We start from the raw sequence: 25,546 nt of genomic DNA, 5'->3' as shown, positions 1-25,546 counted from the left end.
TCTATATCGGGTGCCATTACCGTCAGAAGAAAAATTTCACAATACATCGAAGCCCATAATTCGTTTTTTTAAATGAGAATTATCGAGTGCAGTTCAACGCGTCCCCTGAAAAATCCAAGGGCATCATTAGACGTAATTGTTGGCCTTAATGAAACAAAGTCTTGCCGCATCGTTAATATAGCGAAAGCAGAAAGCAGTTTACTGTTTTCATTTCCATGCAAGTTGCTTGAATATTTTCTCAAATAACTCGAACGAAATTATTGTCTCGTCTTTAATGAATATCCAGTACTGAAACCTCAAAATCGTAACTATTCTAGTAACTTATTTAGGTAAAATAACGTCAAAGAACGTAAACACAAGAGATAAAAAGAGGTAGGGTGGGGGTGGGGAGAGCGAATAATAAGGAAACAATGCAGTATCGTTTTGTTCAGAAATTTTATTTATTACATACACTAGCCGACTACTATGCATGCGTTGGAGCATTCGGATACAGGGAATTCGCTTGAGATCCGAAGCGCGTTGTTAAGTGTGTCTTACAAACAACAGCAGTGTTCCTTTCGTTACCTCCATTTTCGTTCCTGTCTCAATGTAGCATGTGGTTACCTCATCCCGTAATTGTTTTGTTTAAATTATAGTGCGTTACGTTACGTGTTATAATCCGGTGGATCTAAGACGAACGAAACTCTTTGCTGGTTGAGATGCCCTTCGTCCATATTTAAATCGAAGGTTTATTCTCACGTCGAGAAAGAACAAAACGTGAAAAAGTGACGCGAATCAGAAAGGTAATTAATGCTTGAAAACGTGAGGTGCACGATCACGAGATCGACTGTAAACACAAAAATCGCAAAGAGATTCGTCCGGCTTAGGGTGCCTCGTAACCACATATATTCGCATTTATATTTTTTTATGTATATTTATATATATATACTTTGTATTTATATATATTTATATACAGTGGACAGGAGCAAGGTAACGGTGCCAGCGCGGCGCGAACATCGTCCTCGAGGTGGAAGAATAAAAATTACACGTGAATATCTTTGTGGAAACAACGTCTACTTTAGTAATTGCTTCTTTGTTAACAAACAGGATGCAAGACGAGAGAAGCTCTTAAATATACTATCGAAAAAATTTATACTCTTTTTACAATTTTTTTTAACAATTCTCTGTGCCAACATTGATATACCGAAATTATTCATCTTGATCTTTGAATCGCGTAACGAGTAACGAATTAATACGATAATTGTCTCTACGTCGTAGAAAGTTCCGTTTCTTCGGGTCATGCGGTTTTGAAATTTCGCGATCGTTGCAAAGATGCACAGAGAATTAAAGATCCTCTCGTTAACTCGTAGATTGCATCCTATTGCGACCAATTTTAGTCAGCTTTGACCTTTCTTGCCCGACCGTCGACGCACCATTACCCTGACAACCACCTCACATAATTGTATCCGTAAATAAAGTATAATGCCTTATCCAGCTAGAACTTATACCGATATATTGCACATTTGACAACAGTTACGTCTTCTTTAAGTACTTGAGTATAGGAAGTGTTCTCTAATAAAGATTTTCCGTTGCGCGCACACACACACACACACACACTCTCTCTCTCTTTCTCTCTTACACACGCATATGTGGTATCCGCAAAAACATATCTCTTTCTTTCTCTAGCACACGCACGCATGAGCTCAACACGTACTCTTTAATGATCAATTAATCCGCAATTGTGGCATCTATCGCAAATTTTCAAACGATTTTCCAACTTCTCGTGAACTGGGAAGCATGTCGCTCCGATGCAACGTCACAGAAGGCGTGTTCGAAGCGTCGAAGTTCGATGTGTCGGGTAATTTTTAATTCGTAAACTCGTCTCACTCGTCATGGTAATTTATTTAGCTTGTTGTTCGTTGCAAATCATTCCGGTGATCTCCTAAAGGCGAAATGTTCGTTTCAAGGTACGCAGGCATACTCACGCGCTCACTTTCTCTCTATCTCTTCCTCTCTTGACTCACTGTAATTAACGTAATCACGATGCAGCAAACACGCTCCTCCATACATATGTATATATTTATACTCGCACTATTTAAAGCGGCTATAACTCCTAATTAGTTGTTCGCCTTCCACTTGGCGTCGATTCGCCTGCGACTCGCTCGCGCAGACACCCACCTGCCGTAACTTGCCTGTCAAATTTCCACGATTTTGACACACGATCGCCGATACGGGAGGCTGTTTCGAGGGGTGAACCTCGAGGAACGCAACGAATCGCGAGAACGAGTCGCTGTCGACGGGTGGAAGCGAGCTTTGTCACACCGCGATCGATGATTCGTCATTGTACTTGGCCGTCCATAGGCCACCGTTTCGTTGAATGAGGACCGACTCGAAGTAATTCTCGTTGTTCGTCCCCTTCGTGATCGACGCTTCCTCCTATTGTCGATTCGTTCGAAGGTGAGACGCGAAATGCGAGAATTGCGTAGGCTCTGCGCGATATCGATCAGCGCTTCGATGATTTAGCCTGATCGTTCGAACGCGAACGATTCGTATTCGTTGTGTGTATATGTGTGTACGGTATATGTTGTCTGTACAACTGTCGTATAGGTACCTTTTACAGACGTTTACCCTGATTCGTCGAAATTAGACTCGGTAATGATATCGCGAAGCTCTGCGACTCGAAGAAAAGACGAAGAACAATTTTTGTGGCGACCGACTAGCGAGTCCGCTGACGCGATCTCTTCGATGAGCTTCCATTTCCTCTGAAACTCGGTCGCGACGATGATTGGCAAAATTTCTTGCTGAAAACGTAGCGTTTAAAGTTCGAACGAGATTGTTCTCTACAGTATTGAACGTCTTTTAGTTCCGATGACTCGTGGAAGGAATGTCGAAACGGTGATTAAACGGAGGCATGAAGCGTGCTGGACTGCGGGCCTGCAGGATACGAGGTGCTGGTGGGCGCAGCCGTAGGTTGTAGACTCAACTGCAGCTGATGCTGCTGCGCTTTCGCCCTCAAACAGGCGATGCTCTCGTTCCTCAGCTGTTCCGTATCCTGAACGATTCCTGATAAGCAAAAGTTTTACGAAATTAATCTAAGTTTCGATGGGTATCCGCTACAAAGAGTCGCCTTATCCCTGTTTTCCTTTCCACGAGCAACGAATTAAGAACTTCGAACGTTCCTAATATCTTTCGTATCGTGGAATCACGACCCGTAGACACGCGAAATGAAAAGAATTCCAAGGTAATAATCACCTGACGACGAAGAAGGTCCCATACCGTCCTGACTTTCCTGTCCGCTCTCGGAGCTGGTCGGTCCACCTTGATGATGATTATGATGGGGGCTGCTTCCGCTTCCATTGTGATCGTTTCCGCTGTCCTCTCCGCCGGACTTGAGATGTTCCGCTGCTTCGATTGACTTCCGGTGCATCCCTGCGGGGCCACAGTCAATCAGTTCTTGATTATTTTCGATATCTTGACTAAAGCTGCTCGTCTTAGATGATTGAGCTGACAGAGACGAACAGAAAAACAAAGTCGAGACTTGTATATTTTCTGCAAGGGCGGGGCATAGTTCTCATTAAGCATTGCTTACGACTTCAACAGTGTTACTTTTAACAAAACGGGTAACCGACGAGTCGATCGATAGATTATTTTAATACCCCGTATTCATTTGTACTCTCGTTTCTTAAAAATGAGACATCAGAATCATCTATGAAGTTAGCAAAACTTAATGTTTTCGTTCGTTCAACAGTCTAGGAGGAAATTTTCATGATTTTTACCTAGCAACCATGGCGCTACCGATTCGTTCTCCTTGGCACTTTTCAGTATAGTCTCTGGAAGCGGTAGAGAGTGTCGCACCATTGCTCCGTACAGGCCATACTCCGCCATTATGGTACTTCTGCCCCAACACTTCTCAGTTTTACGCCATTTTGCTCTCCGATTTTGGAACCAGACCTGAAACAACAAATTCGTAACATTTATTTCGTAAACTTATAATCGGTATCCTTCTGCGATGTCGAGCGAAGAATAGACCCAACGTAATCCTGAGCGTGTCGTAAAACTCGACTAAAGCATAACGCATATGAAAAAATAATCGATATCAGAATGTAAAAGTATGTAAAAAAAAAAGAAGGTTGTCTGGACGCGAAAGACACCCATGCCAGGGGCATCGCGATCCATCCTTGGGAAATACGTATAGTCAATGTTCTCGCAAATTCACGAAGCAGCAATTTTTTCAAGCAACGATGAGAAAGAACGAATACAGCTGGAGAAAACACTATGACTAATAGTGGAAGTCACATCAAGTGGAAGACTACTTATTAGCAGCCCATTATGGGCCTAGAATTACCAAGCCCGACAGAACTTCACCGACGATGTATTTGGACCCACTTGTCCGTTTAATGATCATTGTCTACTAATTGGAACACTATGAGCGCGACGTGCGATCAGTTTCATGCGTGCGGTTCCACGGCAGTTCGTAGTTAACTATTCCGCTTAAACGATCAACTTGGAGTTCGTTATCCTGTTTTTCGCGGTTCGGCATCCTGTTAGACTACTTGTTAACAATTCTGATCATCGGACCACCTAGAGAGGAGTCACGTGTCGTTTCCTCCGGTCATGCTCGTATCCCCGTACGAGTTTCAATTTTAACGAGCTCCATTTCCGACAAGTTTTGCACATTACCGTCTCTGAACTAAGCAAACTAATCGTAACTGAGAAGTTAGTAATTGTAATGTGCAGATTAGCGTTCGCTTCTCGTACAAAATATGTTCGTGTTTGTTGCAATTTAAACGTTCAATTCTCTTGTACGGTTATTGTTTGATAACGTTTCATGACTGCAACTTGAGACAGTGTTTTATACGCTCGCAATATTAGCCGTAATATCGAACGAGTGGAAAATGATATTTCTATATAACCGGTAATGGTGGATCGCTATTTACATATGTACCAGATTTCTCTTTTACGTTTATCAGTGTTCAGATCGAATGAAAAGGTTATGAGTTTTTACTCTCATTCTGTATTTAATTCGCTTCTATTTAATCAAAAAAAAAAAAAAAAAAGAGAGAAAGAAAAAACTGTACATTATTCACGTCGCTAAAATTATCTCTAAAACGTCACTAAGAACAGCTATGAAACTACGTGTAATGTATTTTATTCAACAATATTAAATACGTCAGCGATAGTCTTCTCGTAGCCGTAATCGGCATACGTGATCGTTCGAGGATGTTATTTAAAAAGACCTGCACACGCATCATTTGTGAAACGTGTGTACAAGGCAGACGCACGTGGGGGTGGCCTGGGCCGGAGGCCAGGGCGTGTACCAATTTGTAGCAACAATGCTAAAGTCACCAGCAGAATTGGAACGTAATTCGAATGAATGGAAATGCGTTGCCCTGTCAATTTGTGCTGCCACCCCGAAATTATCTTCCGCCTAGGCTTGAACAAGCTGGCCGGCCTTTTTCCCGCGACCTACCTTCCCCCGCAGGCGCGAAAAAATACTCATGCAAATGTTGCCCCGTTCTCTGATAAAATGCGCTTTTGTCTCATTGATAAGGAAAAACGGAAACGGTTGGCCCTTTCAAAATTTAATCCGTCTACGAGTCCCGCTTTCCTAAAGAGCTGGCGTTAATTCCACGGTAGAAAAAAAAAAAAAAAAGAAAAGAAAAAAGAAAAACGCTCTGACATTACCAGTGGTGTTTTTTAATTTTCGCCACTTGAGATCTTTGACATCGTCGATCGGCCAGGATAAGATTATTTCACGATTCAAAGCCAGAAACTGCGTAATCGAACGTAATAGCCCGTCATTCCAGAAAGATGAAAGCGGAAAAGCAGATGAGAGAGTAGGATGTGGAGAAATGAAAGGGATTGAGGCTACATCGCGGAAATGGTAATGGTCGCGCGAAACGAGAGAATCCTGTAGGAAATCTCTCATTGATCGGGGGGCAGTCGTTCTATCCACTGACGCGTAAATGACTGTACCGATCATAAAGCTGTTATTCGATTTTCAAGTGACTTTACGACGGCGATTGCATCCTTACGAAGAGTTTAAACATCCCTCGAACCCGACCGGTTCATTGTAGTACCTTATCTTCGAGATTCTCTCCTTCGACTTCTATTTCAGAACAAACACTTGCCGTTCAACTTCTATTTCGTTTGTACCGTTAACGAGAATAAACCATCGAGGAGTTTGATCCGGAATAGATTCGTCGATGTTCAGAACGGGCAAACAATCCGAAAGAAACGACGACGAGGTCATATGATATGAGAAACGAGAAAGAGCATGGTAATCGAAGAAGTTCGTAGAAATAAGTAACACGCCGCGTCCGAGGAAAGCTCATAAAACGAAGCGAGGAAAGAGTCTATAGAAAACTTGGCGACTAGAATCGGTAAAAGTTCGTCGAGTTCATCGCGAATGACTCGTTCGGATGTTCGGGATCGGAAATCGCGTACTGGGATTATCCTTCGGCATCCTGGAATAGCTTACCAAGAGACAAAGACAGAGATATCGAAGTACGCTGGCAGAATGGATATACAGGCGAAGGCAAGGGTGGCAGAGGTTGGGGTCTGCATTGCAGAAGCAGCGGTAGCAGCAACGGCAACGAAGAGGAAGAGGATCCTTTATGGTGGCATTCGTCGACTCGAAGGAGCGAGAACTCCAGCGGTGGGTTTCTCGTCTTCCTTCTCTCCCACCCGCCACGTTCTTCCCATTCTCTGTCCCGCCACCCCCTTTATTGGCACACCCGGTATAATAAGGAGTGAGTTTGTATTTAGTCGGCCATGCGCAGTGCTGGCTGTTGGCGTATCATCGATCAGACCGGCGACTGACTATTGGACCAAAACAAGAGGATGAGAATGGGAATGGGAATAAAGAGAGAGGGACGGCCGATATATAAAGTGCGACGGGGAGAACCAGGGATAGCGGAAAGGGGCAAAGAGGGAAGAATGGAAGAAAAGAGAGGCAGAGTACCGAGTAGAGCAAGAGAAGCAGATGCAGCGAGCGATACCGAGATGAAGAGAAGGACATCGATAGGAAGATCGAGGGAAAGACTCGAAATGAATGCTACAGCGGCGTCTAAGTTAGGATGGTTAGTGTTGGTACGGAGTAGATACGAGGCGAAGTAAAGAGGGTGGATGTCGGGGGCTGCACCAAAGTAGGAGAAGAGGAACCCGCGGTAACTTGCTATGGATTACCAATACACCGATACAAGATACACAGTCGCGAAAGTCAGAGATAGCCAACGATCATACGAAAGAGAGTAAGCGAACAGGGCGTCGAAGGAGGAGGAGATCAACGGAGGAAGAGAGAACGATAGAAGGAGGACGAGAAGAGGTTCAGCTAGATGGTAGGGGAGTATCGAAGAGGAGAAGGGAGGGAGAGATACCGATAGAGAGAACAAGTCGACGGCACCCACCTGCCTGCTTCTTGCTGCAACACTCGAGCTCGATGCCAGCACGATGTATTGAAACTGAAGCTGAAGAGTTGCCGTCAGGTACTAGCAGGACGAGGGTCCTCGAAGGTCTACCTAACCGAAAGCTTTTTGATTTCCGCCGTGAAGAGAGGCAGCCAGCCAGCCAGGAATACCACGCAGGATAGAAGAACTGGTGGCAAGGCGGAAGGAAAGAAAGAGTGGGAAAGTGGCGAAAGAGAGAAACGAAATTGCCAACGGAACGCAAGAAAACGAGACCGTTATTTTTCTCTTAGCAGTTTGGCCGGTATTGTTTTTCGCAATCCGAGCATTCTTGCTCGACGGACGAGCTAAGAACACCAAGATCGGCGAATGCCTACCACCTTCGAATCGTCGCCACGCTAACACCTACACGCGCCGCACAAACTGATACTGTCCTAAGGATAATTGGAGATCTCGTTACTCCCCACCGGTAACTTCAATTTACGATCGACCGATAATGAGATATCGAGTTCTGGTTCTCCCTCTTTCGCCACTCCGCACTCCCACCGTTCCACGTGATCTCTCGAACCCCTGTTCAACGCCCGTATCGTCAAAGCTCAAACCGATGCCGAAACGTATTAGATACCCGTTACGTACTTATTAAACGCTTTCTTTCCCAAAGCTATCTTTCTTCTGTTTTTTCTTCATCCCCTCCAATGTCTTTTGTCTCATCAATTGCTACACGTCGCAAAAAAGCAATCGTATTTCAACTTCGCGAAGGATCCTCGAGACGAGCATCTTTGCGATCGTGATAGCTTTATCCGAAGAAAGACTCGTACGAACAAGAGAGACTCGTCGTAAACGCGTGACAAGTGGGGAAGCTATCGCTTATTACTATACTGCGGTGAAACTATCGAATCACACTATATCAAATATTCTTACAGATCGTTTGAAATGATATACGATGATCGACAGTGCGAATAATGGTTCTCTGAGTTCCCACAAGCTAACCTAGGGTGCCGGTAAGCCAATTAATCTCGTCCAATAAGAAACGCATGCGATGGACCTGCGAAGTCGCATTAACCCTCGAAAAACGCATCGCTTGTTTGCGACATAATGCGCGAACAAGCATGTACGACCGTGCTCGTTGGTCATCGGCCAGCAAATAGTTCGGTTAGCTGAGAGCATGGGGTTCAGGGATAGACCCCATGCTGCGAAGTGGCACGCGCCGGAACATCATTAGGTGGGACACTTGCTGGACGGAGGACCACGAGAAGGGTCCCGGACGTTAATCATGACTTAGCCCCAACAACCAGAAAGGATCTCGCAAGAGAGTGAATTAATATCGACTAGATTAGAACGACGAGTGGTCCGCAATTATATGTACAGTGGAGTTGACAATTTTCGATAGTTTACCACTTACGTTACTTAAAAACCATCAAGCTCCTTATACAAGGTGTTGCTCGTAGATTGATTATGTCGCTCGTACAGCGTGTTATCCTAAGTTAATTTTCTAGATTAATTCGATTTCCCACAACACCAAGCATCGATTAGTTGATTATCCGAGAATCTCCTGATTGGGACGATCGATCCTATGCAACAGGAAACCCGATCAAGTCGTTACGCTAACCGAACGTTATTATCTAAGTCTTATTGGACGTGGTTTACATCTAAGAGCTGAGGATCGCATTAATAGAAATCGCAATCACGATGTCCCCTACGTTTAATCGCGCAAGGACTCCGCGACGCGCAGTAGTCGATCCGAACGAATGAAGCGCCAAACGGAAGGATCTTTCCTGTGGAAAGAGACGGCCTTGGGAGTGTGTTAGAAGTATCGGACCAGTAGTAACGACGCCAACCTAGATCTCTATTCAACTACAAATGTTAATTTTTTTAGAACTATTTTTCATCTCGATGTAGGAATTAGTGTGACGCTCCCTAGATTAATTAACGTTAAAATACCATGCGTCTTTGACCCGCGGTTTCTTCTATTCGTGTCATTCTTCAATTTGCAAACCTGTTTCCTCTTCCTCTGTCTGGCTACAATTTTCAGCACGCAGACTCCGGGTTTCGATAGCGTTTCATCGGCGACGAGGGCGTGGCGAAACTTCGGTCCATGCTTCTAACTTAATTCGGTTAGTCGAGATTTATATCCGTATTCAACGGTATCCCCTTGCTCGCGTATACCCCGCTTCAACCCCTGATGCGCCTTCGAGATCGAGCGTTCGCCATTCGCCACCCACTCTCTCCAGATTTCGTCGTGGCGCAATGGGGTTTATTAGAATTTATAAGCGGTACCGTTGACAATCCTGCTACGCCCAAATTGCTAGATATTCCGCGAGTCCGATTTCGGCCGCGGAAAGACCCTTATTTATTTGCTAGTCGACGTTCGCGCCACCGACCGCTCACATGATCTCGCTCCGGGGATACTCGAGATGCGCGTTATTGGTCAATTTTTGGGGTGGAACGCGGCCAACCGGAATTCATCGCTTTGTTTGCCGCTGGTTTTACGAGCTTCGACCGGCCTCCTTTCCTTTCCAAGAATCATCGACCTAAGAAACTGTCTGATGCGTACTGTCGTTCGCTAAATTATCGACTGACGCGTGAACATCCTCGTGATTTGTGAATCCTCTCTCCAGAGACTTCGTAGATTTTTGTTTTATTGGTTACCGAACGCGTGGATATCTCAAACTCGATATTTTTTACTAAATACGTTATTCTTTGTCGACTATTTTATTATTCCATAAATAGATCCAAGAGGAAAAATACAAGTGTCACTCGTACTATATAGTTTCTCCGCGTACGAAAGATAATCGATATACTTTTTCGGATAATTTCATCCAAATTTTATAGCTCTTTGGGGATGCTTAAGCGTCAATAGGGGTGAACGCCACTTGTCAGTGTCTGTCTAGACACGCAGAAGTCAAAAGGCCGCACCCTTCATTGGTAAAGATCATTTAATCATTCGGCTACGAGCGATAGAAAATTCATGAGCTCGAAGCCGTCACCGGCCACAACCCTATTATGAGGGTTGCAGGCTCCATGGGCTATTGGATTCGAAGGTCGACGATGTACCCATAGGTTTGGGCTGCTTTTATGCGCGTACGATCGGTCGCTTCTTACGACAGGATTAGGATCGTCCCCCGACGGGAATTGTTGCCCGCTGAATCACACGTGAAAATCCTATAATTCGACTTTAATTCCATTCATTGGAAATTATGTCAACGTCATAGAAACAGAGAGAAACGACAGTCCGACTATTTAAATGGGAAGCGCCATTGTTCATCGAGACGAATCTTTTTTCGCGATTAGTTCACGATCAATTGATTTCGGAAAAACATTGTATCCCACATTGTTGCAACATGTTGGAATTGTCACGTAATCGCGGGCTATTATACGTAAAAACGCTGTGAACCAAAAAAAACGACCACGCGAAATTACGCGTGCCATTGAATCCGCGTATTTTCGAGTCGTTTCACGATTTACGATTACCGGTGCGTTGAAAATTTCTTTTGATCAGTACAATTCCTATTTTTACTAACAGCCTTATTTGCCATAGTTACCGAATCCATGAGCGTTCGCTTTTAAAAACCGCTTTATCGAATCAATTTCCTATCAAATTGTCGTTAAAATATAATTTACTCATCCTATCGAAACTCTCTCGATGTTTCTACGCGATCTTCGAAATATTAAATCCTCGAAACTCCCCTTTTACCCAAAATTTCCGCAATAAGCCATTTCTCGAACTCCATCGGGTCAGCTACGGGCCAGCAACGCGGAAAATTCCTTTTGATCAGTACGTTTTTCGGCGAAAAACTTATTTATCGTGGTGGCGTGACGTGAAACGGAGCTCTCCAACCTCCGGAAGGGAGGGCGATCCGTTTTCAGAGAGGTATGCATCCACAGAGAGAAGCGGGATGAAGGGGCAGAAAGCGTGGTAGTAGGGAGAAAGATAGTAAAAGAAAAAAGAGAAAGCCTCTTTGCAAGGTTATATTTTTGTGAAACGTACTCGTCGCCCCGCTACAAAGGTTGTACCTCGCCATCTTCGTGCTCGCGTTGCCGCGGTCGCGGCTGGGAACGAAAAGCCGAGAAAGCTCGTTGGATTTTAGACGCAATCAATTTAGCCTCTGCCTTTGTGCGTATCGCGTGCGTGCCTGGCTGTTTGTGTGCGCCTGTCCAAGTGTGTGTCGGTGTACGTAAAGCTCATCCGAGGACACTGCGCTCTCGAGTATTTAATGCGTTCGTAGCTTTGTAACCCCTCCGGCCTGCAGTATACACGCGAACACCCTTCTGTGCGTAGCCTTTCGCCGCGAGTGTGCGCGTGCATCGCTTTCCTGTCGCGTCCGTGACCATCGAAAAGACAAAATCAATAATTGGCAGGGGCCTGCCTCGAAATTTCCTACGGACGATTTTCTAACCGGGACCCGTGAGTAATCACGCCTCGATCCAAGAGTCGAGCACGCGAAATCTGTTATGGGGGATTAGATCCGACTGTCCTTGCAATCCGGGAGAATTTAATTAAGTGACTAGCCTCGCAACGATTTGTCGTTTCTATGGAATTTATAGCCTATGGGCTTATTTAATTCTTATACGAACAGGAAGAGGAAGAGAGAGAGAGAGAGAGAAGAGGTTGGCATTAATTGAATACCGTACATTTGTTTTGGTTTGCTTATTGGGCTCCGTAATGTATAAACGAATGGACACCGAATAGCGAAGTTTAAATTTGAATTTGAAAATTAAAAATGAAAAAAGTGAAGAGAGTATTGGAGAAATTGAGGAATCGACAAATTGAAAATTTAGATGAACAAAATTGAAAACTGGCGAACATCGATGTATTTTATGGATGACCATATAATTTTAGATCGTACAATTGCTGATACTGTCCAGATGAGCTACCAAGTGCAATAATAAAAAAACGGATTTTCATAATCCGTTAACGATGGTCCGACACGAAAATATTTATTTTACCCGACCGAGAAGAGCTAATTTCGGAGTTGAGCGCTGTTTACACAGCGTTAGCGCGGCCTTTAGAACGTGTTAACGTCTTCTCTAGGCACTCGAACTGGAGTCCTTCTCAGTCCTTTATCGAGGATATCCACCTGTCATGTCCCGTCTGTAAAGAAGAATTGAATTTTTCAGAAAACACCGAGCTGGCCGATCGTCTCTTTTTCCGGGCGAAATAACAGACAGCCTTTTACAAGACGGATAATTTCGATCAGTCAGCTGGTAATCGCGAAAACAAACAGATTTTGAAATGAAAAGAAATTAATCTCTTATTTCACTTATCGAACCAATGCAAATAGGTACACCGCATTTGTGCTATAAATAATCGATGGATAGAAAGCTTGTTCTTTGATAAGTCAGTTAAAAATGAAAATTTTAAGAAGTTGGAAATACCGTATGATAGTGTACAGTACGCTTGATACGACAGAGTAGATCGTAGTTGAAATCGAGTCGAAAATTACCATAAATTCGCCGTGCAAATGATAATACCTCGGCACAATTTACGTCAACTTACGACATCGGTCGCCTATTAAACATAAGCACAAGTAGGAAGACTCGTCCAGTGAAAATTCGCGGGTCATTTGAGCCGTTTCCGCGTCATTACGCTTTCTTAGCTGGGCTTCTTTACGGGAGGACGAGAGCCACAGTGGACGAAGAGAGTCCCGAAGCGAGATCGAAGTAGAGCGGAAGAGGGTTGAAGAGGAACGAGCCCGTCGGGGGTGGAGAACGTAACTCGATTCTTCGTTACTTTCTTCTCCTTGCGCGGTGGATTATATCCTTGAAACGAGCCAAACTTTCAGCTTTCCTCCCTTTTCTTCCTGTTCATCGGTTTAAACGACCACGCGGGTCTAGGACCCTCGAATCTACTGATTTCATCCGCTGAGAACTACGCGACGCGATACGATGAATCGCGCGGTCGCATCGCCGTCTTTACCAACGACGCGTTATTGTCGCGAGCCATTTTGATAGTGGGCGAGAGGGAGACGAACGTTTTGTTCTTGTCGTCTGGTAATGCGCCACTCTCACAGCAAATTGTGCGCGGAAACGAGTGGATTAAAAATGAAAATTCCTAATGTCCGGGGGATTATGCTTCATTTCAACGATTACTTTCCTCCTTGAATCAGACACTTAATTTTCTGCTTGTCCTTGCGGTTGCTCTTGTCAGCCATTTCAAAATAATCTCGTCGAACGTACCTCTTCGCATATTGTACGCGTATTTTTATTTGTTTCTATTTCATCATCCTCTGGCGACAAATTGGACAAATAAATCTACAAATAAATCGAGATGTATTTAAATGTATTTTATCAGAAAACGACTGTCGCTTTGAAAGTAATCGAAAGAAAGAAGCTTCGGTATACTTGATTTGATACTGTTCGGGAAAAGAAAGATCCAAAGTTACCGAAGCATCTTTATTTTCCATTCCATCGTTGTCAGTTGTTCCACTCGTCTCCGTGTGCCGAGAGAAAAGAACCTTCCGTTTACAGCCAGGTCAATCTTCCACATAATTCAGTAGCAGGAACGAACTGTTCCTCGAGGAAACATTGGACGAAAGCAATTGAAGAATCGAGGATCTTTGTCGTGCGAGATCGAATTCGAACGAGCCTCTTAACTCGACTTTACGGGCGATGCTTTACGCTGCCAGCATTCCACCTCGAAACCCTCGAAAGGAACGCCATTTTGTTAGGCGAGTTATTCTTCCAGGATCAACGACGCGGCAACTCACGTATTAACGAACGACTTCGCAAGAAACTGAAACACTTGTTCTCTTGTTTCTTTGTGCAACATTTTTATACGGAAACTCGAGAGGCAACATTTTATTTTCTCATTGCGAAAGAAAACGGCATAACGAACATTATCGTTAAAAATTATACCTTTTTCCAAAAAAAAAAAAAAAAAAAATAAGAAATATTTTTCCTCGAAGAAACAAACTAAATTTAACTAACAACAGCGACAGCCAACGCGTTTTGAAGTATGTTCCGCATACTCAATCACGGATTTTGAAATTGTACAGCGATTCCAAGCTGTAATTACGAGTCTATGAAATGTATCGAGCCGAGACTGAAGAATGATCGTGCACGATCGAATGAAAATGTCGAAGACTCGCGGTCTCGGTCGCGCGGTTCTACCTGGCAAGACGTTCTAACGAATCCTCAATGGCGCCTCGGCTGAAACGGGGACTGACAATGGGCCCCTGTTGTCAGGATGGGGGTCTTCCTTCAGTGGAACCTTTGTCAAAGAACGTACGTGGAAGCCGGCTGAGAACCCTCTAGAGGACTTCGTGGATGACTTGCGTCTCGTGAGCCGTTCGTCGCTACTTGAAGTCAATTTTTTTCTCAGCAGCACAGCCAGCCGGCGTTCCACTCCTCTCGCCGGACACAACACGATTGTGTGAGCCACGTCAAAATTCTTCGCTAATGGTCCGCTTATGGTTGGATACGCGTGTTGTTTTTTCGAACGAGCCCGTGGGAGACTCGGCCCTCATTACCCGGATAACTTCAACCGGGAAACGTCTGTCCGCACGAATGGGATGACTCCTTTTCCTTCGACCAGCGCTTCGTTTACACGTCCGGCTATTTGTTACCGGGATGCACACGAACTGACCCGTTTGAATCTCGTGCATCGAGAAAAGAAAAACTCGTGAATGTTTAAACTCCGAGCAATTGTACGCGTTTAGCAAACACGTAGCACGTGTTGGCAAATTAAAGTCATATATTCCAAACGCGATTAGCAGCAGGAACCGCGACTAGAACGACGTTTTCAGCATCGTATGGTCCGTTCCGAATGCAAGCCACGATTTATTAAGCCCTTGCACGCGCGGCGTTACCGAAATTAAACAGTAATTGAACAGTGATTCGTGGTGTCATTTCGTCCAAAACACTCCGCAAGGTGGGACCCCCTTCGGCGTAGGTATATAGATATCGATCACGTTGAAAGGACGTGTGGCGAGGCAGCCTGTAATTTTCGCACCCCCATAAGAAGCCGTAACCCTCCGGCCACCGAAATTACGTCCGTTTGTGCGCGATTCTGCGCGCCAATCAGACGCGGCCTCATTGCAAGTACGAGAGCGATCGCGATAACGAGTAGTCAAGTCGATCGGTCTTTCCTCCTGTATGGGGGTGAATTTCGAAACCAGACACTCCCTTGAGCCTCGTTGGCTTTCTTTCATGACGGTTTCACAAGAATTCTATCAAACAGTTACATCCGGTTATAGGCAGTGCGTATTTTCGGTTATCAATAGTATTCTTTATAAGCACTGAGTGCAATAGTTAGCGTATATCGATGGCGAAAACTTTTATAGAAATTAATTTTCAATTTAGTTTATCAAATGATGTTTGAAAGACGAAGAGATAACAACGAAGATAATTTTTATAAAATTGCGGAATTTCCGTTTTTTATATCCAGAAGGAATACATTTATACTGTGACCATTTTGATAAGAGAAATATCAGGGCCGGATACAGAATCGGTCGTAGGAGCTCGCAATTATATTGCCGCATGCGTGAATCGCGTGCACAATTACGCAAACAAGCGGAACGGAGGTCTGCCGGAGACATTTCGATTAACTTCACCGCGGGAGCGTTCCGGTTTTTCTTTCTCTGGGTTGTCAGCGTTGGAAAAGTTGGACGAAATAACACAACGAATCGGAGGGTGTAGGATTGACAATTATTGTGATCCTTTTCAATACTCAAACATTACGGAGAATGCTTCTGAAACGCCGGCGTGTATCAAAGACCTCGTGATTTTGGAGTAAGTAAGTATCGTCCTAAGAAATGAATACCATGGAAAAAGTCCCGGAAATTTCTCATTTAGCCGCGAAGAGAAGACGAAGAAATGCTTCCAGCGTTTTCCATTCTTCAAACAAGATGTTTCCCTTTTCTCTTGTGTCTCTTTGTCTCCGTTCGAAATGAGAAAGCCTCTCAATACCAAAAATCAAGTAGCGTCTCGTCAAAGAAAACGCAGCAGCGTGTCCTTTATATTTTCATGATGGAGCGACCTCGTGTCGGACGTTATAGCGAATTGGAAAACGAAACTCGTGTATGTTTACGCAAACCATCGTCCCGATGAAACTCGTATTTCTACGTCGGCGTTGTCTGCATAAGATTCAGTGAGCATAACTAATTAATTTGTTCAGACCGCATTGGCCTAACCAAACTCGTCCATTTAATCAAGTAATATTTCAACGTGCGAAACCTGACAGACGGCGCATTGTCAAATCGCTCAGTGGACACGATAATTTCATTTGATAGCGGAAGCAGACCCTTCCGGCCTCCTCTTTCTTTCGACGTTAACGGTTCGTTACGGTTCGAACGACATCAAAATTTTATCGCAGTGTTTCATCAACGAGAGAACGAACGAATGTTTCAAGAATGTTCACGGACATTTCTATAATTTCCTCTTGAACGGAGTCCTTTATTTTGTATTGTCGAATAAATTTCAGTGGAGGCATTTACTTGACAACGAACACGCTCGTCGTGCACGTCAAGCGCCATAAAATGCCCCTAATCGATATGAAAACTGGCCGGCGCGGCGCTCTTCTTCGTGTTGTTTTGCGGCACGCATCGGCGTGCGCGCACACGAGCGCGCGAGAAACAAAAAAATGTGCGGGACAAAGGGTCCAGAGAGTGAAGCTACAAAGAAATTAGGAAAGAAATAGGGGGTCGGAGTGGTCTCGGAACAGGCAGGAACAGAGCAAGGGACGAAGAAACTCGATGGAGACGCGCGCGCTATATCGAGAAGCGGAAGGAAATTCACGCGGCAACGAGTCGGACAGAGAAGCGGCGAGAGTGATGACGGAGAGCAGGAGGGATCGCGGCGTAGGACGAGGGAGGAGGTACAGGGGTGAAGGTAGAGTGAAAGAAGAGGTAGAGAAAAGACGAAGAAAGCCGGTACTCCCACACAAAAATATCACCGTTAACGATTACTAACCCCTCTTTTCGTCCCGCGCGCTCGTTATATTGTGTCCCCGCCGCGCGCGCAAATTTAGAAACAAAAGACGGGTGGAAGGCGCGGCCTGATTGGCCGACCGGTCCGCGACTCGTCTCTCTGATTGGCCCGCGGGACCGCACCCATCCTGCAATGGCCGCTTTGTCGTTTCACGGCGCCGTTACTCTCTTCCTCTCTCTCTCTCTCTCTCCCTCCCTTCCCCCCTCTTTCTCCTCTCTTTCTGTATACGCGCCTGTACGCTTCAGCCACGAAGCTTCAACAACCCCGTGAATCGCGACTCGACTGTACCTACCTATCTACCCCTTTCCCTTGCATCTCTTTTTATTCTTCTTTTCCTCTTTCTCGCGATCTTTCTCCTCATTTTACCTAACCGCCGTGTCTTCGTCGCACGTATCCTCAACGTTTCTTTTCTACCTTTGGTGTTGTCTCTTCTAGAGATTCCTTTGCCACCCTTGTTACATGGACCACTGTTATCCCTCTAACCTTCGTCACCCTGGTTTCTCCAGTTACATACCTACCTCTACAAAAATATATTTAGTAGCGTGTATGTACCTACGTGCAGCGGACATTTATGCACAGACACTCATGGACGTTATCGTACGTGTACACCCACGTGTCAGGTAGGTGCCTTTCTACGATGCCCAGCACAGGCTCGAGATTGGAATTTTTCTTTTCTTCGTTCTCCGTTTCGACGTTTTCCACGGACCGTCTAAATTCGCAGGCATGGTTCGCACGTATGTTGTTCGTGAAAGGATACAGTGACGCGAAGGATTAAGGAGAACGAGGCAGAGAAGAAGCAAGGACGGAGGGGTAAATCACGATGCGAGGATGAGGGACGAGGAACAGGGAGAGAAAGGGAAGTTTGTCCCGGGTCCGCCATGCGGAAACCTATCTCAGCCTGGTACTCCACGAGTCCGCGGTAACTAACCGTCAGCCCGGGAAAATTCTCCCTTTTATAGTCGCGCCTTTTGGACTTGCCATTCTCCACCCCCGACAACCAGCCGCCACTGCAACCCTTACCACTTTCATTTGCGACTGTTCTTTCGCCGCTTTATGCATGCTGTCGATAATTCCGCGCGATATCACCACGGCATCGAGTAAGATGCCATTTGTGATCGGGTAAAGAAGAAGTTGCGGTTCGTTGCGTAGATGATTCGCAAATTGTTACGGTATTCTATGAGGTGTTGTCCTAGAACAAGGTTCTCTGACTTATATAAGATTGCAGGGATAATAGGGTTGTTTGATTCATGATGTAGCAGATAGGAGATGAAAAACTTACGTTTTCGTTAAAGAAATCTATGGCTACTTTTAGACAATATTATTGCTATATGAAAGAAATTTTTGCGGTCAATTAGCTTATTAAAGTATTACAAACAGATAATACCTTTGTTACATCATTATGTTGATAACGTATGAATTTACGAAATTAATTGCATGGTAATTTATACAAATGTAACTAACACCGGGCACTAATTGATAATGATTCTCTTTGATGAACGAATACGCGTTAAATTTGTTTACAAAGTCGTCCTCGTTGTCGCTGTGAGCCCAAATTTTCAACGATAAAACGACGCAGTAATTACACGAAAACGTATTGGAGCTTTATATTTCCACTGATTATATCATATAATCGTCACGAATAGCACGTTAAATTTTCCAAGAGAGTGTTACGTTGTTAATTTTCGTTAATGAACAAAATTATCGTTAAAGCAGATTGTGGTTTTAATAGCGAATTATAGTCGAAATTTTGCGCAGTGTAATATTTACGAACTATTCGAGAACGAGTGCTTGACGGTGACGAAAAGCGAGCCTAAGGACTTCACTGTACACGTCTTTATAAATTTTACGTTAGCTGTAATTGAAGTGAATTGCATTGTATGTTAATTTAATAGGAAAATTATGAAAACGACGCGCGCTAGAAGCTTTGTTTCCTCGTTGAAAGCAACCACTTTCGATTATTTATACGTTCTAATTCACGTAATTCACGACTGAGAATGGTCCCCTTTTTAACGCGTTTACAATCCGATTTTCCATTCTTGTTCGTTCTGTTGCGTTTTCTTGTTTTGCACAAATTAATTTAATTAATCCTCGAAACATTATAATCACGTAACTTTTGGAGCATAATATCTTAATCTTTGTTACAAATATTAAGTGTTTAAACAATGAAATATTTAGCTAAATTACGCACGGTCTTCGAGTCCTTAACATCGACAAAAAGTTAGTGGTTACGAAGAAAAGTAGTAGCCTTTGATCAATTCGGGTTTACGAGAATCTACGCAAAGAAACTCGATACCCCTGAGTCGCGAATTTCACAAGGAAATGGTAGTATCGAAGCCGTCCGATTCGTGGGTCAGAAGGTCGGATTTCATAGGTCTTTTGATTTTCGCTCACCTGTATCCTGTCTTCGGGCAAATCGGTTCGAAGGCTGAGCATCTCGCGAGCATACACGTCAGGATAATGGGCTTCCTTGAAGGCTGCCTCCAGCTCCTCCAGCTGCTGTGACGTGAAGATCGTCCTGGAGCAACAACCGTATGAACCTAGTTATATGCCATTACAGCTTTTCCCTTAAAGCTAGCCTACACTCGAAAGAAAAAAGCCACGCAGAAAATGAAACACTGATTTCGTAAGTGAAAATAGATCTAGAAAAAGTTGATCGTTCGAATAATATTGAAAAACAATTTCATCGGTTGATGCAGCCGAAGCAAGATTAAATTCTATACATTTTGGCGAAACAAATTTCGAACAAATCAATCAGCGTAAATCTATCTTTAATCTGCCCCTACAGAATTTAAAACAGATTTCATAAATTTTACAATAAAACATTCGAGCCGTGAGAAATTTTAATTTGTCTACGTTCAATTTACGAATATAATAATTCTTCATTCACCTGTTCGACCAGTTTCCAACATCAATTTTTAATCTTTTCTGTCGATAATACGCAAATACATATCTTATGTGATGTAACGTTTCAATGGAATCGATTTCTAGCGACAAATATATCTTTTAACGATCAATTTAAGTCTGAATTCGTTCATCGTGGTATACAATTATTGCGGAACGGTGATTGCATTCGGGTTGTCTGTCACTTCAAAATAGCTGAAAACTCATTATCGGGGGTGGGACTCGTCGATTACACGATGAAAAGTCTAAAATGATATATTCGTTTGGAATAAATTTATCATTATCGCCGAATGAAAATCACTGAAACGCGATCGATTGTCTCGCAGACCCGCGGATAACCAAGCGAAAATGCGGAAGAATAGCTCTCAGCGTTGCGTCGAAAATTTTGCCAGTGGTTATTAATTATTCACACGTATTTCTATCACGCTGATTTCACGTTGCGTTCCAATCAAAATTTTTACAGAGTGCGCCGGACAAAATTAATGGCGACAATAAAGTTACGAAAAATGGCGAAAAATTCGATGCAACACAAATGATAACTAAAAAATGTTCTCGACGAAAATTCGGGTGAGACACTCACCTATGACGGCGTTTCTTCTTCTTCTTTTTACTGAAACCAGAGAGACCGTCGACCGTGAAATCTTTCCCCGATTCTATATTGTGCCCGACACCTGTAACAAGATCATTAAATTTATTAAATTTCAACAAAATAAACGGATAATAGGTATGTACTAACTTTTCAAAGCTAACGATGTTGTAGTTAAGCGAACGTAGATTAAATAACCGTGCATAATTTATGGCATTTATAGCTGTATCTCCTTCCTTCAAAAAATCATCATTAACGCAGTCCAATAATCCATCGGATCTGAATTCTATCCGTGCGCGTACATCGAGGATCAAATTACCCATTATACCCGATTTGCCAATAAATCGAGACCACGTGTATTCGTGCAAATTGTATCGAATACGGGTTCTATTTGTCCACGCAATCCCTTCTTTGACTTTCCTTCGTTAACGATCAATCGTGATCAATGATAATACAATGAAAAACGTTTACTCTTTAACCTAGCTTTCGAGGATGAGCCAGGAGAATCGAATAGAAAAGAATGTCTCTTTCGGCGATTCAAAAAAGTCGGGTTGTCAGAGACATCAGCATAGATGGAAACAAGGAAGATGAGGGCTTCGCGCAACCTAAATTCGCGTAACATTTTTATCCGTTTTCATGTTCCAATTTTACCCTTTGAAGCATCGACACGCAACTAAGAAGCACGTAATGCGATTCTATTTTTCCATTTATCGTTCATCCCTTTGTCCAGCACTCGCAGAGCGTCGCATTTAAAGCATTATCCACTCGATCCGAACAAAAAAGAAACGCAATTAACGGGGACGAGGTATACATGCGTGTTTCGATCGGAAAAACTCGTGGAGATCGGAACGTAATTTCCATGCGCGATATCGACTGTCGCAGCGCGGACTTGACACTCGATATTCCGGCAAAATACCTGGTAAATTTATTACCGATAACAGAATTTCGAACAGTTCGATGGAACAACCTCTGGCGGGGCGGAAAAAATTGACGTCGAAAAAAAAAAAAAAATATAGGAGTGTCGGGGGAAAAAATATCGGGAAAGCCTGTTGTCCAGCTGGTCGTAGTACCGGGATTTTCATCTCAAAAATCCAGGTTCTCCAATTAGGGAGGGTGCTGCTAACGGCGCGTGCGTGTGCATGTCAACGATATAAAGAAAGGAAAAAAACATTTCTCCGACCTTTCTTTTTCCTTTTTCATTTAAATATATACTGCTCGTGACTCGACAGCTCGTGTATGCTTTCCAAGGTAAATGGCAATTTTCTACGTACAAGAGAGGCAGGAAATTAGAAAGGTTCGTCGAGATGGCAAACGGATAGGACCCATGGCCCGAAAATAATTATCAATTATAAATTAATTTCGAATTAATGAGCGAAAACCGGCTTCGTGGCGCGCGCGCCGCTCCACAATGAATCCCTCTCCCCGGGGCTAACTCGTTACTACAGTTGTTGCTGCTGCTGCCAGCCGTTGGTGACGCTACTACCGGCAGCTAATTAACTATTAATTAAGAACTTAATTCCAATTATATGTGTTCTTCGACTAATTGGATCCACGAAACACATTGCTAACGTCACACGGTTACATAGATACGATTACTACGGCTATCTTCATATTTCTTCCTATGGAATTATTTCCATCGAAGTTTTCACAGTTCATATTAGTAGCAACGCATTTGCAATATCGTGTGCGATAGTATATATATCGCAAGCGAAATAATAAGAATCGCGTGAAAGAACAATGAAAGGATGGCACGATCTTAAATGTGTACGAGCGTGAGTTCTAAAAAACGTTCCTTTGAGATCGTACGCGCAAATTTGTAACTCGTGTTTTGTCTCGTTGTGTCGCTTGCGAATGGATAGGTAAGCGAGTGGTCTTTGATATCGCTTCGAAAAGTCTTCTCTTTCTTTCCTTTGCGTCGATATTTCATTGCTGACTTAATCTAGCCTGAAAATGTATGGTTGAAGTTAACACTGAGAATTGCGTTGGATAAGTTGTTACGGATGTCGCGAAACTAAAGTTCTTTAGTTTTGTGAAAAAGGAAGCATAACCAAAGCTAGTTTTCCAAATGTGTTAGCACCGAGAAAGCCACGAAAGCTTGGAAAAGAGAAGGCGAGAGAGGAATTTCGACGAAGTTTGAGTAAAACAGTTTCATGAACGCGACCGACATAGAACACATGGTATGCGAAAATAGCGAAGGCGGCTTTTAAAATGTATTGTTAATCCTTCCTTTCTGTGCTGGCGTCTGTATTCTGCTCTCTTGCTTTCGTCCGCGTTGCACTTCGTCGCTTTTTCAAAACGCTTCTCCAAAGTCAAACGAATAGCTTTATAATCATTGACGAAGTTCGCTGAAAAGAAAAAAGAAAAAAAAAAAAAGAAAAAAAGAGAACGTCAGGGATGAAAAGCGTATCGTTTTTTACTCTAAACTATATTGTGCGACGTTTACAACGTCGTTCCTTCCAATAGATTTTTGTTTCACTTGGTTAGGAATCACCTAATTATCCGAGAAAATTATATTAATTCGATATACCTATATACCTTGTTAGAACTATCGAGTTTTCAACTATTCTTCGGTTTGTAGTTACTTAACGAAAACTATCGCCAATGTTACTCTCATCTCGGCACGGTCGATAAGAAGGAAAGTATTCCTGCTGTGTCGTCACGAAGACGAAGAACTTAATGAGGAAGCGTCGGGCGCATTCAGTGGATTCAAGCAAATTTCTTGCATGCCGGCTTAATTTTATCCAACATTTCTTCCTTGCCCATACACGCGCCTCTCTATACCATCCAGCAGCGTCTTTTCTGAGCCGAGCGTCAAATAAATTTTGCTCTATTTATTCTATCAATCTTGTAAAAAGACTTGGACTCGTAGCATAACTACCAGCTTCGGGCAGAATCACTTTCATTAAAGCGAAAGGATAATTAAAATAACATGGTAAGCATAACAACCGAAGAGTGATCACCATTTCGTTCGTCGAGTTTGAAGAAAGAACGTAAAAAATATTTTTCCTATCTTTACAGACCACTGATTGCAATATTTTCCACGAACAACGCCAATGAGTTTGCATGCACGCATATGCAAAAAATGAAGGAGTCGAATGGAAAATAAATATTTGAGGCTCGACTGTGCACAGCTTAAGACACCGAGCATGGAGCTCGCGCGATGCATTGTTTCACAAGATTGTAGAGAGGCCTCTTTACGCCACCCCGGCACCGCGTTGCTTCCTGCTGCCGGCTTTTTAAGTATGCTTATTTACCGCAAGCCGTCGAATCAATCGCTTTGCACGTCGGAGAACGTAGACGCAAGTGGATGCTAATAACCTGAAGAAAATGGTGTTGCTATATGTACTGCATCGCAACTAATGGAAAATGTCATAGGTACGAATTGCCGTGTATCTTTTCATATTATTCTTACGATAAATTGCAATTATTATTTTGTACGGACTAGTTGACGCTAATAACATCGCATCGAGGGTTTGAAGTTTATTCGTATTTTCTCTCCAAGCGTATCCTACGAGATTAAGCGAGAAAAAAGGAACAAATCCAGACAAAATTCTTTCTCTTTGTACGAAGAAGTCGAACGATATTTTAGATCTGCGGCTCGAGACGCAGCACTGCATCTCCTAACTAGATCGTCTCGCACAATCGTGGAAAAGAAATAGCGAATGACGACGTATTCTCGTATTCTCGCGTGAGAATGATCGATATTAAACACGGCAGGAAGCGTCAGGATGGCTAAGTAGGAGGCTGTAACCAAATCGATTAATCAAATCCAGTTAGCTATTACGGGACCAGCGGGACACGTTTGCCCTCTACCCTGATATATTCCCGGCTTCCCAGCGACCGATGCTTCTCTCTCCTCTAATTTGTCCTGGATCTAATCCGTTCGTAGTGCCCTCGAATATCGTGGGATGTCGCGACCTCCCTCGGGAACTACGCTAGGGAGACACCGTGTTTGCGCATACAGCCACTTCAGAAGCAATTGTTTTTAATCTTCTCGATGAGAGAACTCGCAAGATTACGCTTGCTCGTATACGTCGTCGTTCTAACAAATTGACCGTCACTCTGAAACGTTTTATTGGATTTAATATGACATTGGACAAGGTCGATCGAACGACTGAATTTGAGTGTGAGTTTTGCAGAAAACAGATAGCGTCTGTAGACTATGTTCTCTCGCAATTATTAATAACTGAATATTTTGGGCGCAAGTTTCAGGATGTCGAGCATTCCTTTGAAATTTGCAACTCAAAGTCTTTTTCCAAACTTTCCTCATTTTCTGTAGTAAAGTATATCAATTTCAAAGTTGCAGTCTGCGACCAAAGCATACATCAAACAGGCCGCGACTTGGAGAGTCAGCAGCCAGAAACTTCAACCCCCTTCTTTCGTTCCTCCCAACGTCCTGCCCGCGATTACGAACAGCGGAACACAATCATCCAGGAAAGTATCTTCCTCAACTGCTGTCAGGAGCACCGATAAAAGGAAGAAATCCAGCAACTTCAGAGAAAACTTTGCGGTCTACTCGGCCAGGAGCACAGACTTTGTGCACACAGAGGCAGCCGGAGAGGCAGCTCTCGAAACACCCTCTCGCGTGAAAACAGTGGTAGTTTCCTGGCTAAATATATTCACGCCATGCGTACGTACACGCTGAGACCAGGCAGTGTTATTTCGCGCACTCACACAACCAACTCTTGGCGATTACACGAAGATTCCATCGCACATCCCCACGCGTTTACGGTGGTTGACGCGAATG

General features: G+C 43.6%; 1 protein-coding gene across 4 annotated transcripts in view; it reads right to left on the bottom strand.

The window, feature by feature from the left end:
* Positions 1 to 416: 416 nt before the first annotated feature.
* The window catches only part of LOC117204639 (visual system homeobox 2-like), a 50,625-nt gene continuing 25,495 nt past the window's right edge, over positions 417 to 25,546 (bottom strand). Inside the window, exons 3-7 of one of the 4 annotated variants that reach the window (XM_033442200.1) lie at positions 20,794 to 20,884; positions 19,704 to 19,833; positions 3,756 to 3,930; positions 3,232 to 3,483; positions 417 to 3,042 (exon numbers count right to left, since the gene is read on the bottom strand). In XM_033442200.1, the coding sequence (XP_033298091.1) occupies positions 2,879 to 3,042; positions 3,232 to 3,483; positions 3,756 to 3,930; positions 19,704 to 19,833; positions 20,794 to 20,884 (812 nt within the window). In that variant the 3' untranslated portion in view covers positions 417 to 2,878. The remainder of the gene's footprint in view (positions 3,043 to 3,231; positions 3,484 to 3,755; positions 3,931 to 19,703; positions 19,834 to 20,793; positions 20,885 to 25,546) is intronic. The other 3 variants (XM_033442202.1, XM_033442201.1, XM_033442203.1) reach the window with 3 other exon arrangements.

The sequence above is a fragment of the Bombus bifarius genome, unplaced genomic scaffold (assembly GCF_011952205.1).
Source record: "Bombus bifarius isolate JDL3187 unplaced genomic scaffold, Bbif_JDL3187 scf7180000007979, whole genome shotgun sequence".
Taxonomy (NCBI): Eukaryota; Metazoa; Arthropoda; class Insecta; order Hymenoptera; family Apidae; genus Bombus; species Bombus bifarius.
The sequence above is the reverse complement of the archived record's forward strand: the minus strand, read 5'-3'. Positions and strand labels throughout refer to the sequence as shown.